Source organism: Elaeis guineensis, chromosome 5 (genome assembly GCF_000442705.2).
Source record: "Elaeis guineensis isolate ETL-2024a chromosome 5, EG11, whole genome shotgun sequence".
Taxonomy (NCBI): Eukaryota; Viridiplantae; Streptophyta; class Magnoliopsida; order Arecales; family Arecaceae; genus Elaeis; species Elaeis guineensis.
This window is the reverse complement of record NC_025997.2, coordinates 127,952,122-127,970,384: the sequence shown is the minus strand read 5'-3', so window position 1 is coordinate 127,970,384 and position 18,263 is coordinate 127,952,122. Positions and strand designations below refer to the sequence as shown.

The window sequence follows — 18,263 nt, the reverse complement described above, 5'->3', positions numbered from 1 at the left end:
CTAATAGGGGAACCACATGCACTCTTCAAATGGATTAAGATGTCAGAATTATGGTAAGCAGATCTTGCTTAGAGACTGAAATTTCTTGATTGAGAATTGAGGCTGCAGGCTGACACTGGTTTATGCTTTTTATTTTATATCATGGCATCAATGACTACTTGTAAAGATACCAGATAAGTTCTTGTTCTTGTTCTTGTAATTTTTAGACCAAGAACAAGCCATATGGTCAGTATTTTGCCGGTAATATTCCATGAAATTGTTATCAGATAATAGGAGCTTTTGGTCCGTGAATTTATTATGCTTTTATATGAGTGCATATAGTTACCAGTGGTTGTTCTTCAACTTGACACTACCTTATAAATTATTTATGGTTGTTTACCGAAATCTTGGTCCTTTAAAATTTGTAACTAGTATGACTAGCCAAATCTCAAAGCCTGTGAAGCAAATTGAACACATATCCATCTTCTACATGATTATGTGAAAAAAGTGTTGCTTAATGCATCAAGGAGCTTTAGGTTTGTGGTGCGGACATCAAAGCCATCAAAAATCGGCAATATAATTTAAATACGATTTGGATCGAAGAAGTCTCATTAGATTGATTCTACTTTAGTTATTTATTTTCAGTTAATAAATTTTTAATGCATTTAGCTTTGGATCCATAGGGCCATACTTGAATTTGTCCACGTCACCTTTGAAGCCACCACTCTCCACATGCCAAGAGAAGAAATATGAATGCCAGCGTGTGCCATGCTCATGTCAAGTTGTGTCAAGCATCAAGCTCCCACATGGAGTTTCATTTCTTCCCTAAAATTCTTTAAGAGTTTTTGGCTACTTATTTTGTTGAGGGCTGATTTCTTTTCCATGATAGATTATTTTATCACATATAATGCTTTACTTTTTTGTGGAGGGCTGATTTCTTCTTTGTAAAAGGTAAGAGATTCCTAAAGAAATAGGATCCTTAGAGTCCTATATAAATTCTTGTATCTTTCATGAAAAGGACAATGAATAATTTTACAAACTTCACAAATACTTGTGTTAATCTCTCCGAGAGGGAGAGGGTGTGAGACCCAAAATCGTCCCACAAGGGGAGGGTGTGAGGCCTACTTTCTATCCTACTCTTTCTACTTAAGATCCAATATTCTTACGACTCTGATTCGACTCCACCATCTATCCACGCAAGCCTATTCTACCAAGAGAAGATCTGTCTCCTCCAGAATTTTTATCTATCGTGCTGAGAGGGAGTGATTTCTTATTCTACAGATCATATGCTGTCAAGAACCTTCGTTCCTTAACAGTTGATCTTTGATTTTTTTTTTAATCCGATGTTGGTAAAAACTTAGTTCTTTATCGATGAATCTGTTTGGTTAAAAGATTAAGAGCCCTAATCAGAGTAGTCTCTTAACCACCACGATCCGGATTCTTATCATCTTCTTGGATTTTTCTCACGGGTTTAATATTTTATTTTCTCTCGTTCCATTCATATTTCTTTTTGCATTTACTCGTGAGCATGTTTAATTTCTGCTATCTATTTATGAAATTTTCTATTGCTAGTTGTTTACTGATCTCTCAAATAGCATTCGTCTGTATCATTTAAATTGATCTCGCTTTAGTCTCGTATCAATCAATCACGCCTCCTGAGCAGAGTATAGGCAACTATACTGTCTGTCTTGGGAGTAATGAGCCTCTAATCGGATGTGATTTGTTGTTGATGAATAGAAGAGAGCTTGATCATTATGATTGATTTTCTTTTTCTCTCTCCTTTAGGATTGTCCCGCATCAATTTGATATCAGAGCCGGTTGATTAGGACTTTAGTTTAAATTCAGTAATTTAAATTTTCACAAGTTAAATTTTTGCACTCTAAATTTCATATTCAAGCATTTTAATTTTTATTACACCTTATTTCTGCATCCTAGAGTTGCATGACCACTAAATCAGGTACCTGGTACCAACATCCTACTTCCCCATTCAACACCAATATGGATCCCAATATAGTAGCCATCATTAATGCTCTGACTGAAAAGTTTGATAACATGAAAAATTTTATGAAAGCCATGGATGAGAGAATAGTGGTATTAGAAGAAGCTAAACAGAAACAACCTGAACCTGAGTCTCCCCAACTACCTATAGGACAAAGATGTAGGAATCTAGAACTTGATCGACCTATAGGGGCACGTCCGCACCATAACCAGTTCGATCAAGATGAGCATATTCTTAAGAATGTGAAGGTCGAAGTTTCAAGTTTTGATGGTTGTCTAGATCCGAGAGAGTATCTAGATTGGGAATCAGGTATGGACCACTATTTTAGATGGTACGAAATGTTTGAAGCAAGGAGAGTTAGGTTTGCTAGGATGAAATTGGTTAGGCAAGTCCGACTTTATTGGGAAAGTGTTGAGCGTCTTCTCAATCAGAGAAAACAAGATCCGATAGAAACCTGGGATGAGATGAAAGAAAAACTCAGAGAGAAGTACCTCCCCACCTCTTATCAACAAAGACTTTTAGATCAATGGCAAAGGCTTACTCAAGGGAATAGATCAATCACCGAGTATATCACGAGGTTTGATGAATACCTCATGAGATATGGAGTAGTCGAAGATAGGGTTGTTACCTTATCTAGATTTAGAGCTGGATTACGAGAGGATATTCAACGTGAGCTCTTTTTGCGAGAGGTAACTACGTTGAAATAAGCTTATCAACTTACTTTAGACTTTGAGAGATTTTCTAGATATTCGACTCTCTGTCGTCCTGAACCCAGTCGAGTAACCTCTTTTGGATCGAGACCTAATATTAATCAAACTCCTAGTAACAGACCTCCACTTACAAAATCTATTAGGAGAAAAGAAGATAAAGGAAAAGGAGCTATAGGAGAGTTATCAAAAGAAAGTAGTTCTCGATCCCATTGCTTCAAGTGCCATAGTTACGGTCATTTTGCTGCACAATACCCCAACCGATCATTATTCATAGAAGAATCAGAAGGAGAAACTCTAGAAAATATTGAGGAGGAAGTTTATGAAGCTGATCCAGATTTAACCGAGCAATTTGAGAGTACTGAGGACATCCTAGGTTATGCCGCACCCAAGTGAGACTTTAGGCTTGGAGTCGTTAGGTATGTCCTAGCACAAACTAAGAAAAGTGAAAACTGACGTAGGACCTCTATTTTTCATACCTTCATAAAATTTGACGATAAAATTTGTAAAGTGATCATTGATAGCGGTAGCTGTATCAACGCCATCTCCACCGACATGGTTAAGCGATTAGGATTAACTCCTGTGGATCATTCCAGTCCATACCGTGTGTCTTGGATTGATTCCTCTTCTATTCCCATCAAATTTAGATGTCGTGTGCCCATCCAGCTTCATTCCTATCAGGATCATGTGTGGTGCGATGTCTTATCCATGAAAGTCAGAAGTATCATATTAGGTCGGCCTTAGCTATTCGACAATGATGTTACGATTTATGGCCGAACCAACACTTGTAGCTTTACTCATCAGAGTAAGAAGATCACGATTAATCCTTCCCCACCTAAGGCTACTAATAGAAAGATAGATGATGGATCAAAAAAAAATCTCAAGAAGAAAAGCCTCCATCTGATAGGTGCTAAAGAATTAGAGACGACCATGAGTGAAGGATCACCAATTTGGATGCTTGCTGCTAGAGAAGTTCGTGAGAATTCTAAGGTGGATTATCCTAAAGAAGTAACTAGCCTTCTTAGTGAGTTTTATGATGTCTTTCCTGAGGATCTTTCAGATTACTTACCGTCTATGAAAAATATTCAACATGCCATTGATTTAGTTCCTGGATCTACTCTACCCAACTTGCCCCACTATAGGTTGAACCCTAATGAGCATGCCGAGCTACAAAGACAAGTTGGAGAGCTGATAAAAAAAAATTTATGAGGGAGAGTTTGAGTTCTTGCGCGGTTCCTACACTACTGACTCCAAAGAAGGATGGTACATGGAGGATGTACATAGATAGCCGTGCCATTAACAAGATCACTATTAAGTATCGCTTCTCTATCCCTAGGTTAGATGACATGTTAGATATGATGGCCAGATCCACTATCTTTTCTAAAATTGATCTTAAGAGTGGTTACCATCAAGTAAGGATTAGATCAGAAGATGAGTGAAAAAATGCTTTCAAAACAAAAAATGGTTTATATGAGTGGATGGTGATGCCATTTGGATTATCTAATGCCCCTAGTACCTTCATGAGGTTGATGACCCAAGTACTATGACTATTTATAGGAGTATTTGTAGTCGTATATTTTGATGACATTTTGATCAATAGTCGAACTAGGGAAGACCATCTAGATCATCTCCAAAGAGTGTGTCAAGTTTTTAAAATAGAAAGCTTGTATGCTAATTCTAAGAAGTACGCTTTTATGACAGATCATATCATCTTTTTAGGTTTTATTGTTACCCCCAATGGTATATCTGCTGATCCTGAAAAGATTAGAGCAATAGTTGAGTGGCCGGTGTCCAAGAGTGTGCATGACGTGCAGAGTTTTCATGGATTAGCAACCTTTTATTGTAGGTTCATAAAAGGGTTTAGCACCATAGTCGCTCCTATCACTGACTACATTAGAAAGAAAAAATTTGAATGGACTAGGACAGCCAATAGAGCCTTTCTAGACATTTAGGACAAGATGACCCATGCCCCAATCTTACGTCTCTCTGATTTTTCTAAGATTTTTGAAGTAGCATGCGATGCGTCAGGAGTTGGGATTAGTGGTGTCCTTAGTCAAGAAGGTCATCCGGTAGCATACTTTAGCAAGAAACTTAACGATTCTAAATTCAAGTATTCTACTTACGATAAAGAGTTTTATGCGGTAATCCAAGCTTTAAGATATTGGAGGCATTATCTACTATCGCAAGAATTTTGTTGTACTCTGACCATAAGGCCCTTAGATTCCTGAATTTTTAAAAAAAATTGAATCATAGACACGGTAGGTGGGTCGAATTTTTGCAAGCCTATACTTTTATTTTGAAACACCATGCAGGTGTAGAGAATCGTACTGCTGATGTCCTGAGTCGTCGTCATACTTTGTTGTCCACCATTAGTATAGAAGTTGTTGATTTTGATAAGGTTAAAGAAAATTATGAGTGTCCAGATTTTGGTGACATACTTACCGCTTTACGAAAGGGGTCATCTAGAGAATGTAGTGAATATACCCTTCAGGATGATTACCTATTTAGAGAAACTAGGCTGTGTATCCTCCGTACATCTTTAAGAGATTTTTTAGTTTGAAAATTACATGCTGGAGGATTAGCTGGACACTTTGGTAGGAATAAAACTATAGAGTTGGTAGAAGCCCAGTTCTTTTGGCCAAGTTTGAAAAGAGATGTCGCCCGAATTGTTGCCCAATATAGAACATGTGCCGTGACCAAGCAGAGAAAATAAAACACCAGCCTATATACACCCTTATCTATATCAGACTGTCCTTGGCAGGATGTTAGTATGAATTTTATTTTGAGATTACCTAGGACAGCTAGGAAGCATGATTCTATTCTAGTGGTTGTAGATAGATTTTCAAAAATGACCCATTTATTATCCTGTTGCCAAACGTTTGATGCATCGAAAGTTGCAAGGATATACTTTGATGAGATTGTTAGACTACATGGATTGCCTAAAACCATTGTTTCTGATAGGGATGTTAGATTTATGAGCTACTTTTGAAAAATTCTATGGCACCTTTTAGGCACAAAACTAAAGTTTTCTTCTACCTATCATCCGCAAACAGACGGTCAGACCGAAGTGGTTAATAGGAGTCTTGAAAATCTTTTGCGTTGCTTGATTAGGGAACATATGGGTAACTGGGATCTTTTGCTGCCCCGAGCCGAATTTGCATATAATAGCTTTGTTAATAGGTCCATTGGCATGAGTCCTTTTGAAGTAGTTCATGGATATCAACCTAGAAAATCAATAGACCTTATCCCACTACCCATGCATACTAAGATTTTCGAATCTGCAGAGTCATTTGCACAACATGTCAAGAGTCTGCATAAAGAGATTAGCAAAAAAATTAGTATGAGCAATAAAGTTTATAAACAGAATGCAGATTCTCATCGACGTATCCAAAAGTTTGCAGAAGGAGACTATGTGATGGTTCGATTGAGGCCTGAACGGTTTCCACCCGAAACTGTGAAGAAGCTATATGCCCGAAGAGCAGGTCCATTTAAGATCATAAAGAAAATCGGATCAAATGCGTATGTTGTGGACCTACCTTTTGATTTTGGGATTAGCTCTACTTTTAACATTACAGATTTTGTCGCCTATAAAGACCAACTCGGATACCTAGTGAGCTATTTGAGCCTGAACCAACTTTTGAGAGCGAGCCTGTCCCTGAGTGTCCACCAGCCAAAATATCAGCAAAACATGATCAGATTAAGAGAATTTTGGATGAGCAGATCCTCTCCACCCGGAGTCGAGACTATCAGCAGTATCTGATCAGATGATGAGGTTGACCGGAGTCTGAAGATACTTGGATCACTCGAGAAGAGCTATAATGCATTGATCCCGATCTACTTGAGCGTCACCAGAGAGGAATCGATCCACACTCGACAGGGTCGAATTTTTCTCACCTCGGGAGAATTGGTGCGGACACCAGAGCCATCAAAAATTGGCAACATGATTTAAATTCGATTTGGATCGAAGAAACCTCATTAGATTGATTCTACTTCAGTTATTTATTTTCAGTCAATAAATTTTTAATACATTTAGCTTTGGGTCCATAGGGCCATACTTGGATTTGTCCACGTCACCTTTGGAGCCACCACTTTCCACATGCTAAGAGAAGAAATATGCATGCCAGCGTGTGCCGTGCTCATGCCAAGTTGTGTCAAGCATCAAGCACCCACATGAAGTTCCATTTCTTTCTTAAAATTTTTTAAGAGTTCTTGGCTACTTATTTTGTTGAGGACTGATTTTTCTTTCATGGTAAATTATTTTATCACATATAATACTTTACTTTTTTGTGGAGGGCTGATTTTTTTCTTGTAAAAGGTAAGAGATTCTTAAAGAAACAGGACCCTTAGAGTCCTATATAAATCCTTGTATCTTTTATGAAGAGGACAATGAATAATTTTACAAACTCCACAAATACTTGTGTTAATCGTTCCGAGAGGGAGAGGGTGTAAGATCCAAAATTGTCCCACAAGAGGAGGGTGTGAGGCCCACTTTCTATCCCACTCCTTCTACTTAAGATTCAGTGTTTCTGCGACTCTGATTCGACTCCACCATCTACCCACGCAAGCCTATTCTACTAAGAGAAGATCTGTCTCCTCCAGAATTTTCATTTATCGTGCTGAGAGGGAGTGATTTCTTATTCTACAGATCATATGCTATCAAGGACCTTCGTTCCTTAACAGTTGATCTTTGATTTTTTTTTAATCCGATGTTGGTAAAGACCTATTTCTTTATCGATGGATCTGTTTGGTTAAAAGATTAAGAGTTCTAATCAGAGTAGTCTCTTAACTACCACGATCCAGATTCTTATCATCTTTTTAGATTTTTCTCACAGATTTAATGTTTTATTTTCTCTCGTTCCATTCATATTTCTTTTTGCATTTATTCGTGAGCATGTTTAATTTCTGCTATCTGTTTATTAAATTCTCTATTGCTAGTTGTTTACTGATCTCTCGAATAACATTCGTCTGTATCATTTAGATTGATCTCGCTTTAGTCTCGTATCAATCAATCACGCCTCCTGAGCAGTATACAGACAATTATACTGTCTGTTCTGAGAATAATGAGTTCATGACTGAACATGATTTGTTGTTGATGAACAAAAGAGAGTTTGATTATTAAATTTTTTTTTTCTCTCTTTTAAAATTGTCCCGCGTCAATCTGCTTGTTCAAGAGATTATACGCTGGTCCATTATCTTTTGAAGCCGTAAACTTGGGTCCTAGGCAGCATCGTTATGTCCAAAAAGTTTTGTAAGGTGAGTTGTGAGGATTTAATGCTCCAGTTAGTGTGGAAGAACAGACTATTCATTTGCTCATTATTAAAATGATTTGAGCATTTTATTTAAGATTACATGTCTTATCATTATTAATGTATTTTATCTGATAGAATACTTGTTCTTGCAATTTATGGCATTCTAACCCGTTCAATTTTAGGAGTGAATGACTATGCACGCAAAAAAGATTTCAACAGTCATTTTTATTCGGCAACGGAGCACCTTCCAGCCCATCTTGGTATCGAGTAGTTCCATCTGATGATAATCTCCTGCGGTCTCCCTCAAAGTCCATTTCTCTATCCCAAAATTGGTTACTCGGCTCATGGTGTGATGCTTCAAAGTTTTCATTTTCTTCGGGGTTGTTCCATTTGTGACTAGAGCAGCAGGACGCTTTTGTATTTTCTGGTAAGGTTACTCTGGTGCCTGAAAATGAGGCCGCTACCTATTATGGTTCAGCCATCTACGAAATGACTACTTGTCTCCATCTGCCACCAAATTGTCTTCATCATACCTCCTCCTCCGTATCAGTGCTGGCCTTCCACAAGCCAGCTATACTCTGGCTGTTCGGGCTTGGATTGGTGTAGCCGGGTTATATTGAAGGGGTGTTTGTGCCCTGCTCAACCTTACCTAAGTTATTATTGTTCAGTTTCTCACTCATGAGCTGGTTTAAATCAGCCAGTTTTCGGGGCAAGCTGGAGCCTGTACTTGCTTTTTCCTAGTTTACTTAAAACTTTTTAAAGCTTCGGTCGGTTGTTAGCCGCATCCTGCTTGAGCTCAGCTTATTTTCAAGCAAACAAGCTTAATTGAGCCTGAGCCACTCGTGGATGGCTTGGGCCTTTTTGATGGAAATTTTCAACTTTCAGCTATCTAACCTAAAAGGAGTGACTTGCCGAATCCTATTGTTCCATTTCAACAAAATTTGGGTTGAGGGCATCTAGGTGTACGGTTCATTCTTGCACTTCTGGACATCATGGGAGGCATGATGTCTGACTCTGGAGCAAAGGATGTTGTTTCATGTTGATTGCATGGTAAATATTGTAAATACTTATGCTCCAGACGGACTTAGGCATGATGTTGATTTCTAAATATAAGTCGCCAATCAGCAGATATATTGGGCTATGGGTAGTAAATGTTTCTGAAGAAACCTGGAATCCTTGGGACAAACCATTATTCGAATTCCATGAATGGCTTGCAAATTAAGTACATGGCGATTGGCAATTCTTTTCATCGTGCCATTTCATTCATGTAGACGGTGCGTCCTTGCTTCATGTGCTAATATTGAGTGGTGCTTTAGCTCGAGGCAAACGGATGCAAGCCATACGGTCAAACCATGCTCAAGGGTGAAGTTGCCCACACGGACGATTGGAAAAGAATATGTGCACAAATATGGATTGTTGAGATAGATGTATGCTAACATAAGATAAGATAGTATAAAAAATAAAGTTATTTGTAAAAAGATAGTGATGGTATCAATAGATTATAAATTGAGAGAAATGATTTAGATGATTTGAATATATACAATATAGGCCAAAAAATATATGAATACAAAGGAGTAATGCGATACATGTAGAAGGAATGAGGGTCAAGATAGACTGAATATCATATGGGATAAATGGCAAGGAAGGACTTCATATATCTTCATGATTCCAAATAGAGCAGAACAAAGCAAATTACTGATAGCCTCAAGGAAATAAATCCAACTTGCTGATTATGAGCCAGGGTGAAATTTCTAGCGCAATAATAAATGTACGTCACATATAAGTGGAAAATAGGTACATGTGCCTTGAATCATTGTGCCAGTTTCTGCAGACTCCGATACAAATTCAGTTGCGGTCCACAAAAATGGGCCATACAAGGCTGCCGACACCTGTGGTTTTACGCGAAACCATAAGATCAAAAAAATGTTTTCCAATAACGCATAACTTTCATCCATTTTACCTTCTAAAATACTATTTTATAAGATATACAACGAAGGCATTAAATTTTTTATAAATTATTATTAGTCCACCATAGTAGATATATATATCGAGTGTTACTGAGAGATTTCCAATCATATTTCTCAAGTATTTACTTAACATTCAAACGTAACTTAATACTACTTGATGATAACAAAGCCGTGCATGGTACTGTAAATCAACTAATATGGATCAATATTAGTTTGAAATTCGTGAAATATTGCTGAGGTCAATATCGGAGGCAGAAGCAAACACGTTTTGAGACTCTGAGTTGCAAATGAACCTCACACAAGGAGGTGATTCAATAAGTTACTTTATTATTATTTATTGAAAAGAAAAGCTTATTTTTTTCTCGACAAGTATGCATCACCGCAGCTTCATTTTCTTTTCCTATGTGATGAGAAATAGAATGGTGATGTTGAGCATAGATAATAATTAGCTTATATGTACGTCATATTTCTAGTGCCCAGCATGAGTGATAATTAGCTTACATATTTTGTTTGACAAATGTAGCCATTGAACCTATCAATTTTAAAATATACACTATAATTAAATATTGTTGCATTTAAATATTTGTAAAAATAAAAAATACAGTCTATATTATCACATGTGGTGGATCCATCTCAAGGTAAGCTTGTGCTTGTGACCTTTGGGTTGTCTTTCTCATTGGCTTTACTCGATTGCATGTTTTGCATGTTTTATGTTGAAAAAAATAAAATTAAACATAAATTATTGTCATATTTAAAAAAATTAAATTAAGAATAGTTGTTTTTTAAAAAAAAGATGCGAGAATAATTATTACTTATAAAAGGAACCGCCATAGGTCGGTGGGGTAGGGCCCTTTAGACAGCCGGGTCGGACCGGACCCAAACGGACGGTTCAGATAACCAAACCTTTCACTACTCTTTTCATCCCAGTCGTCTCCTCCTTCCTCCCTTCTCCAGCGTCCGATCCCCTTTTCACCTCTCTCCAGCCCTCCCCCAACTCCCATCCCATCTCTCTCTCTCTCTCTCTCCTACCCCGCTGCGCGCGCGCCAAATACAAATCTCCCCAGCCAATCTAAACGCTCTGATTTCAGGTAACAAACGACGCCTCCCTCGTATTTGTTTAGGGTTTCTCCGGCCGCTAGGGTTGACGCTGATCTGCGGCGATGTGGGCCGTGGATCCAGGTTTTTGCGGCCGATGGCGGAGGCACCGGCGAGCCCCGGCGGCGGTGGCGGAAGCCACGAGAGCGGTGGCGAGCAGAGCCCCCGACCCACCGTCCGCGAGCAGGATCGCTTCCTCCCCATCGCCAACATCAGCCGCATCATGAAGAAGGCCCTCCCCGCCAACACAGAAGATCGCCAAGGACGCCAAGGAGACCGTCCAGGAGTGCGTCTCCGAGTTCATCGGTTTCATTACCAGCGAGTTCAGATCTTTCTTCCCTCCCCTTCTCTCTCTCCCCCTCTATATCTGTCTCATATCCTATAATTTCTCGTAATTATTTTTTTTTGTTATTAATTAAATGATTTGGTGATGCAGATAGAGCGATAAGTGCCAGAGGGAGAAGAGGAAGACGATAAATGGAGATGATTTGCTCTGGGCGATGGCGACGTTGGGATTCGAAGATTACATCGAGCCGCTGAAGTTGTACCTACAGAAATACAGAGAGGTATTTCTTTGATTATGATTTTCTCTCTAGTTTTTGGGTACTATTTTTGTGGATAATTTGGTTCAGGATTTGTCTAGGTTAATTACTAGCAAATATTTGTGAGGTTGCGTTGGGTTTCTAGTGCTTTATTTTATCTTCGTTGGGCTAATAAATGTTTCGTTTGTTTTCCTTCCTTTTGCATGGATTTCGGGGCGGATTTGATGTTCCAGATGGAGGTAATAACTTTTTCTTTTCCGATCATGTGCCATGTGTCTGTTTCCTTTATGTGTGCTTCACGTCTTTGGTATCCTATCCTTTATTGCATCATAAGGACTTAGCAGAGCTATCATGAGTAGCTATAGTCTGTTTAATATTTTCAGTATTTGCATTTTGCTTCTTTGTTGATATTATACAAGTAATATGTCTGAATTGGATCCCAGTGAGGGATTTGATGGTGTAGATTTTTGTTCCATATTTCAATTAGAATGTTTTTGAAGGTATAAAACGAAATCTGAATGCATATCTTTTTAAGTGTATATTTTTATTAATCTGTTCTGATGCCAATGGCTCAAAATGCATTGTTCCTATCCAACACAGACTCAAGCCTATATATTTGATTTTCCAGATTGGTTTCATCAAACTGATGAGCCATGAGTTGATCTTTTCATCTTTTTTTTCCTCTTCTGCAAGCTTGTATTTGATTCTTGTACATGTATGTTCACATCAGACAAGAGGGTCTCATCTTATCCATAGGATGCTTTCCATGCATGTGGGATGCTAGGAGTTGCTTAGTAGAGAGAGAAAAGTTGGAGGGGTTCAAGAAGGTTGTTACTTCCCAACTCTTTTGGAAGTCAGGATTCCATTTATAAAGGCTTTAGTGATACCATGAAAACTGGGATGCCGAATCCCTACACCCGCTGAGCCTTCCAGCTTCATCTTTCCAAACATTCTCACTTGGTTGATATAACCTGGTGGGTTGGTTGGTCGTTTAAACATGCCATTAGTATTGGTAAAGTAAACTTAAAATTCATATCTGTTCATACCAGAAATGGATATCAATTTCAATGATTAGTTGTGTCAGACTTTGCTTCAATGTAGGCAATGACTTTAGGACTATTATATTTATCCTTTCTAAGGGTTTATATTTGGACATGAGATAGTTTTGAGTAATTTGACAGGGTGATAGTAAGGTATCCGCAAAAGGTGGAGACAACTCTGCTAGGAAAGATGCAGCAAGTCCTCAACCTGGTCCAAGTACCTAGGGGGTATCAGTTATTCTCCGAATTATTTTCTTTCTGGAAGATTTCGTTATCTTCATTTGATATTTCTCAAATTTGACTTGTATATGAAATCAGCAGATGGGTCAACCAGGATCTTTTACTCAAGGAATGAACTATATGCAACCTCAGGTATTCTGTATTAATTATTTCTCTTCATTAAATCTATGGTGGAAGCCCTAGATAGTATTTTATATTACAACTTGTAAATATTTGTAGACAACTTACATTAGTCTTATGTAGGCATACTAGGGATAAGGTGTTAGCTTTGTGCTTCAGTTGTAGATAATATGCTGATGATTAAGTTTTCTGAATAATGTTCAGTTTTTAGAATACTTTCACATGAATAAAATTTATTTCTTGATAGTGTAGCTTGCACTAGTAGGAGAGGAAAATGGATAGTCATGAAGTTGATGGATATGTGTTACATGGAAAAAATGATGTAATTGTGGCAGGTGTATCAAATATATGGGTCTTATGATCACGGGATGTCAGATGGGTCATAAATTTGTCTATTTTGGAATTCCTTTTAAGAAAAGGTGTGCCAGAGGTGAATGAAGATAAAGAGCTTGGGGGCATTGTAATTACAAGAGCTATGTAGGTTCATATATATTGCAGTTAAAATTTTACATCTGATAAAGTAAATCTAATACCTTGTAAGCTTATGTCTAAAGGTTGCTAATCACATGCATAATAGTCTGATTTAAGTAGAGGCATGCCTCTAGAAATAACCAATTCATGCTCTGTACTTGATCATTGGTTAATTCTTCCTCTTGCAACTTGATTGCTGCCTTCAACACCTCACTCACTCTTGTTTGCTATTTTTTCGTAAATTCCATGTTCATTAGAGTTATTGCCACCATATTCGAGCTTTTGTGAACTAGTGTTCCTTACGTTATTTTGTGTAGTAGTTTTGATATGGTATTCTTTAATCTTATTCAAAAATGAAAAAAGCATTTAGAAGATTTTTATTATATTGTTAGTCTTGATTCACTATTACAATGTGCAGATGTACTTCTTGCACAAATTGCCATATCCACCAAATCAATCATAGATATGCCTAGGGAAATTGTAGTATAAACTTGATCATTAAAGAAGATGATCTTTCTGTTGTTATGTTGATTTTTTATGCTGCTTCTATCAATAGTTCTCCAACAAGGTTGGGTTGTATGTTATAAATCAACCTCTATGTCGATATAATCAACTTTCCATACATAAAATTTTACAACTCTCTTTCTGCTTTTGTTTAACGTTTAGATATAATGCGAGTTCCATTTTTATTCTTTGTTAACTATGTATATATTGAATGGTCGCGAAACTGTTGATCATATTCTCCCACTAATAGTTGTTTATCTTCTAAAGATCATTATTTTGCTAGATGTAGTTCTTTCTCTTCATCTTTTCAGTATACAATTCATCTTGTTTCCTATGAGTTTGTTGGTTTGCTGATATTAACGTGGAATTCTTCTTTTTGCCAGTTCCATAATGGGGATATTTCAAGCTGAATGGTTATTGGCCTATTTCTGCTAGCTGTTCTCTATTTTAGGTAATAGCTCTTCCTGATTGGTCCTCTGCATTATGTAGAGGTTCTTTGGATATCTTTTCTCATTCAAGTATCAGTTCTTGCTGATCAACATTTGTATTGTGTCACCATACTTGAGCACTTCTCATCCAGTGCTCAGAATGGTGCTGCAATGATTATAGATCATTAAAGAAAGTGATCCATAGGAGGAGAAGAAATATATCATGGAGTCAACAGCTTGTTCTATGACATACGCAAACCAATCTAAAGAATTGTTTTGCTTACTTTGGGTTCGGATAGCTCAAAGAAATCAAATAATGATGGTTGTTGACCAAAGTAGTTTCCTTTTATTCTGTTTATAATCTTCTGTAGCTTTAATGTCTCATTTATTTGTGAAATAATGGCTGAATGGGTTATTTGCACTATATCTGAACGGTTAGAATCAAAAAATATTATTTTTTTTTTCACAATATTCCTAAAGCTGATCTCAGACAGGGATGAAGGCAATGGTTCGGTGTTGGTTTGTTAAAGACTAAAGAAGCAGAAGTGCGACCTTTGATATGCACTTTTCAATATATTTTGGGGAATCATGTGAACATTTAAATAAAGAAAGAGATGAGCAAGAGTGTCCTCTGAAAACAAGACCTTTTGGTTGTGTTGACCCCATGATAAATGATCCTTGTCTTGCATTAAAATTCAAGATTAGATTGTTCTCATGCTGATGATGAGGAAAGAATCACGTAATTTCACTTGTGTGTGTGAAGCGGATGTGAAAGCCGACCGATGCAGCGGACTAGAATCGCACATGTTTGCAGAGTTCATCACATTCGGGGAAAATGCCAAAAACAACCATAGATCCTTGCATCCTCATCTATTCATACACCTAGCCGTGCGTTGCCCTAAACTTGTATCCCCATCAAGCTGCCGTCCTCCTCTAGCGCCTTGAATCCCCATTTATCCTCTTCTCCACTTCTCGCTTGGCGATCGATTGAATCTATTCCTGGGATAACCACAGAGGTCGCCCTCTCTACTCAAAATGGGGTAAGCGTTCTTTATTCTTTTTCACCCATTCCATCACCTTTTTCTATTCCTATGTTTTCCCCAAGATTTTACGGCCTCCGTTTCCTTAAAGATATTTCTTTTTGCTCTAATGCTATATCATCAATCTGATCGATGGATTATTAGTAAATTTTGATCGGATATTAATGGGTTCTGACTTCTTGCAAAGCATTAAAAATTTAATATACGATATTTTGCATCAATCTGTCGATGTTTGATTGCTGCTTTGATACTGGTCATATATTTTTTTTTAAATATTTTTTCATAGTTTCGGGGATAGTTTTTGTACCAAAAGAAGTTGAATGACGAAGAAATAAATATGCTTATTGACGGTCTAGTGCTGATTCGACTTTTCTCCCGTCAGCACTCAACATTATCATAAGCTAAAATAATCATATGCTACCATGTTTACATGAATCCTTCAAAAATTTATTCTTTGGGGTATATATGGTGGTACACATACACAGGTTTGCGGCTTTTTCCTTTAAAAAAAAAATTATTTTCTTGTTCATACCTCGCGATGGTTTTGTAATTTATGAGTGGCTATAGAAAATCTCATTTTGATTTTACAAGTAATTTTTAAATTATAAGTGGGACTACTGGATGAACTCTAAAATAAATTGCAACACTTTGGTGGTGGAATTGGACCCAGCTTTGTATTTATCTTAGTGGGCTTGTTGGGAAATTGTTGCAGATTTGCCAAAAATTTTTTTTTTGGCTCTAAAATCTGAGATGAGGTTCCGATGAACAAAGTCCTTGAGTCTCTTTGCTGAGTTGATATGCTTATGGACAGTCCGGTGCTGATTTGGATTTAACACATCAGTGTCTAACATTATCATAAGCTAAAGTAAACATGTGCCATCGTGTATATTGAAGTCCTTTCTCCAAAATATCAATTTCGGGGCAGATATACTTGTTGGTATATTATTTCTACTTTTGTCCCATTTTAACAGTGTGATGATTTGTCATTTTTGATTTTATAATAATCTTATTCTTTATATTATGTTGTTAAGGGATTTGGATGATCACCCTTGTTCTCTGATGCTAAATCTATTAAATAAAATTTTCCGCTTCTCAGATGGAAAGACCCACTCTAATAGAAATTGCATTCGTTTGGAAGGGGGCAAACCCAGCTTGCTAGTGAAATAAAATTCTGCAAATTGTTGCAAACATATAATAATCGTACGAAATACTCTCACCCCACCTACATATGCTTATTGACGGTCTAGTGCTGATCAGAACTTGACCCTTTAGCACTTAACATTATCATAAGCTAAAGTACAATTTGCCACCATGTATTGAAGTCCTTGCATCAGATTATTCAATTATATCAAAGGCATTTTTCGTGGCATACATGCTAGAACTTTATAAGTCTTTATTTTTTTCTGTACACTTTCAGAGTTTGTGGTTCATGGTTTCTTTGATTTGTCTGTTTCTCCTTATCTTGTTGCTGAGGGCTTTTGAAGATGTTCCTTGCTTTCCTTTTTAGAAAATTGCAGACTCACTGCAGCTTGTTGATTAGGAGACTTTAGGAAATTATTGTATATATACAATGGGTGTGTTTATTATTTCTAAAGGAAGTGAAAAAGATGAAGATCGTTTGATCAAAGTCTCATCCCCTCATCTGCCACCATCTTTCTCCCTCAATTCATAAATATGCCTGTTGATGGTCTTGTGCTGATTTGAATGAGGGACGTTGAAACTTAAATTATCATGCAGAACATGTTGGCACCATGTATATGGAAGCCTCTTGAAGTATTCAATTCAAAGGCAGATAAACTTGGAGTCTTACATTTCAGGAACTATTCTTTGTCCAACTTTTAAAAATCATAATTAAAAGATTATGTTGCTTATGATCCTTTAAGTTCTTTTTATCCTTATCCTCTTGTTAAGTGATTTGCAAGGCACTGTTATCTACTTGTTTCATTCTCCTCAATATATTATGAGCTTAGTAGAAGGAATCTTCCTCTTAGGTGGCACATCCACTTTTGAATCTCCTCAGAAACTTGTCCATTCGCCTGCTTCCTATGTGTCTTTTTATTAAAAAAATTTTCATAAGAGCTGCTTCCCTACACCTTCAGACCTTCACCCCTACTTGCTTTGGTAACTAAGATGACAAGTTTGATACTATCATTTCTCAATAAGATGAACTTATAAGTATTGCAACGTTCATGTGGTTGGACTGAGTCCTGAACATAAGTCAAGAAACAATTGATATGTGCGCATCCATATGTCTAACCAAGCTGAAGCCCTTAGTAGGAAATATGAGGTAATATAAGGGTTACTATTAGAAGAATAAGAATGTTCATGGCTCCAGCAAAAGTATGCTTCAGAAAAGCCAAGAACTCCAAGATTACTCATGGTAACTGGCAAAAAGAGTATGCATCACCTGACAAGTGTACCCTTCAAATAGATAGATTTGTTTCTAAAGATGGCTTGGTGTAGGGACTGTGCTCTATATGGCACCATCACTGTGTGGCTGAAAAATAGGACATGGATGTTGCTGATTTTCTGACAGAGGTGTATCTGTTTGTATATGAAAGTGAAGACAGTGAATATTTTCTTGTGTACACGGTCTTACAACAAATTAGGACCTGCACTATGCCATAAAGGAAAATGTGCCATGAGCCTAATGCCATATTGAATCATTGATAGAATGTTAACAATCTTTAAAACCTTATGGCAGGAAGACTGGTGGTATGGGAGCTGCACATAAGCTGAAGGTCCACAGAAGGAAGCAGAGGTGGGCTGACAAAGCATATAAGAAAAGTCACCTTGGCAATGAATGGAAGAAGCCTTTTGCTGGCTCTTCTCATGCAAAAGGGATTATTTTGGAGAAAATGTGAGCAAAAATTGCATGCCTT

The 18,263-nt window shown here is 37.4% G+C and overlaps 1 protein-coding gene, 1 long non-coding RNA gene and 1 pseudogene across 4 annotated transcripts in view; all 3 read left to right on the top strand.

Moving 5' to 3' along the window:
* Positions 1–18,263, top strand: part of LOC105037333 (small ribosomal subunit protein uS12-like) — a 28,439-nt gene that overhangs the window by 6,874 nt on the left and 3,302 nt on the right. Inside the window, exons 1-3 of one of the 3 annotated variants that reach the window (XM_073258500.1) lie at positions 12,897–12,950; positions 14,297–14,364; positions 18,086–18,241. In XM_073258500.1, the coding sequence (XP_073114601.1) occupies positions 14,324–14,364; positions 18,086–18,241 (197 nt within the window). In that variant the 5' untranslated portion in view covers positions 12,897–12,950; positions 14,297–14,323. Of the gene's footprint in view, positions 1–12,896; positions 12,951–14,296; positions 14,365–15,242; positions 15,382–18,085; positions 18,242–18,263 lie in introns of those variants that run through there. The other 2 variants (XM_073258501.1, XM_073258502.1) reach the window with 2 other exon arrangements.
* Positions 7,827–8,853, top strand: LOC140857865 (uncharacterized). Its single transcript, XR_012141259.1, has 2 exons — positions 7,827–7,938; positions 8,117–8,853. It is a non-coding gene; the product is annotated as an uncharacterized lncRNA (long non-coding RNA).
* LOC140858196 (nuclear transcription factor Y subunit B-8-like) lies at positions 11,094–11,898 on the top strand (annotated as a pseudogene).